This window comes from Drosophila nasuta, unplaced genomic scaffold, assembly GCF_023558535.2.
Source record: "Drosophila nasuta strain 15112-1781.00 unplaced genomic scaffold, ASM2355853v1 ctg40_pilon, whole genome shotgun sequence".
Lineage (NCBI taxonomy): Eukaryota > Metazoa > Arthropoda > Insecta > Diptera > Drosophilidae > Drosophila > Drosophila nasuta.
Window position 1 is genome coordinate 15936 of NW_026869560.1, and position 1400 is coordinate 17335.

General features: G+C 40.7%; 1 protein-coding gene across 1 annotated transcript; it reads left to right on the top strand.

Moving 5' to 3' along the window:
* Positions 1–247: 247 nt before the first annotated feature.
* Positions 248–1119, top strand: LOC132797963 (ankyrin repeat and KH domain-containing protein 1-like). The gene is made up of 2 exons (XM_060809705.1): positions 248–535; positions 742–1119. The coding sequence occupies exons 1-2, from the start codon at positions 248–250 to the stop codon at positions 1117–1119; spliced, it is 666 nt and encodes a 221-aa protein (XP_060665688.1).
* The last annotated feature ends 281 nt before the right edge of the window (positions 1120–1400 follow it).

The window sequence follows — 1400 nt, forward strand, 5'->3', positions numbered from 1 at the left end:
CACACACGACTGTAGCTTTCTTACTTGTTAAAAATGTGAGTAAAAAAGTTTATTTTTATAAAAATGATTCAATAAATCGAAACCCATTTTTCGAGACTATTAAATCGCAAATTGAAACAAATTAATCGATTAATATGTATCACAAATGATTAATCGAGCCTTCACTATTCTCGTCTCTTATTGTCGTATCAAATATTTCTGACAATTGAGTTTCGTTTTTGCTTCTCTGATGAAAGTTTTGTTGGAAATGTTTTCATTACAAAAGGGTTTCCAGGGACGAAAAGATTCAACGTCACTGATAGAAGCGGCTGCTTCGGGTCATTGTGACATTGTCATAGTGCTGCTCAGGAACAATTTCAATGTGAATGCAAGTTGTGAAAATGGGGACACGGCGCTGATGGTTGCCAGTGCGGGCGGTTATCTTAATGTGGTGAATGCACTGCTAAGCCATGGCGCCAACGTTAAGGAGCACAATTTGATTGAACATACACCGCTGATGAAGGCCGCATGTGCCGGCCATGTGGAAGTAGCCAAGGTTAGTATCGAGTATCGGCAGTATCGGCAGTAAATTGACCATTGAAAAGTGATTCGAATCCAAGATTTGATTGCAACTGTCCTCAGTGACGAGAATCAAATTAATGATTTCGTTATTAGATATCTTATCTGATGTATAGAGAATGTATAAACTACTCTCACTCTTTAAGCTGCTTATTAATCTAAAGTTTAATGTCTCTCTCATAGGTACTTCTCGAGCGTGGAGCCGGAATCAACACCCGTTCCAATGTGCACAACGAGAGTGCATTGTCAGCGGCTAGCTATAAGGGTCATTTTGATTCATTGGTGCGTTTCCTTCTGCATGCCGGCGCCGATCACTTGATCAGTCTTTCAGCGGCTTCAACATATGGCCAAGTGGAAGTATCGCGATTATTACTGGACTCTGGAGCGCAAGTCAATATTTCCACATATCCACTGCCATCGCCGCTCGCATGTTCAATTAACAATGGTCACGTTGAGGTTGCCACTCTGCTCATCGAGTTCAGTGCCAACATTAATGGGGCCATTACAAAAGGCTACACGTATCTCATGATGACAGCTTGCAAGGGGGCGCGAGAATGGTGAACTTACTATTGGAGAGCAAGGCGGATGTGGATGCAAAGATAGAAAAGGGAGACACGGGGTTGATGATTACCTGTAAAAAGACATACCGTTGCGGCCAGTGGTGTCATTTTTTCTGAGCAAAAATTGCTGGATCAAAGAAAAACAAGTAAGAAAGTTACAGTCGAGTGTGCTCGACTGTGAGATACCCGCTACCCATTTTCAATAAAGGCAAAATATTGCGGTATCATTTTGAAAATATACCGAAAATACTTTAAAAAATATTAAAATATACCAAATGATAT

Coding starts and splice junctions, on each gene's coding strand:
- LOC132797963 (XM_060809705.1), top strand. CDS start 248: ATGTTTTCATTACAAAAGGGTTTCCAGGGACGAAAAGATTCAACGTCA. Junction 536..741: donor GCCATGTGGAAGTAGCCAAG/GTTAGTATCGAG, acceptor TCTCTCTCATAG/GTACTTCTCGAGCGTGGAGC.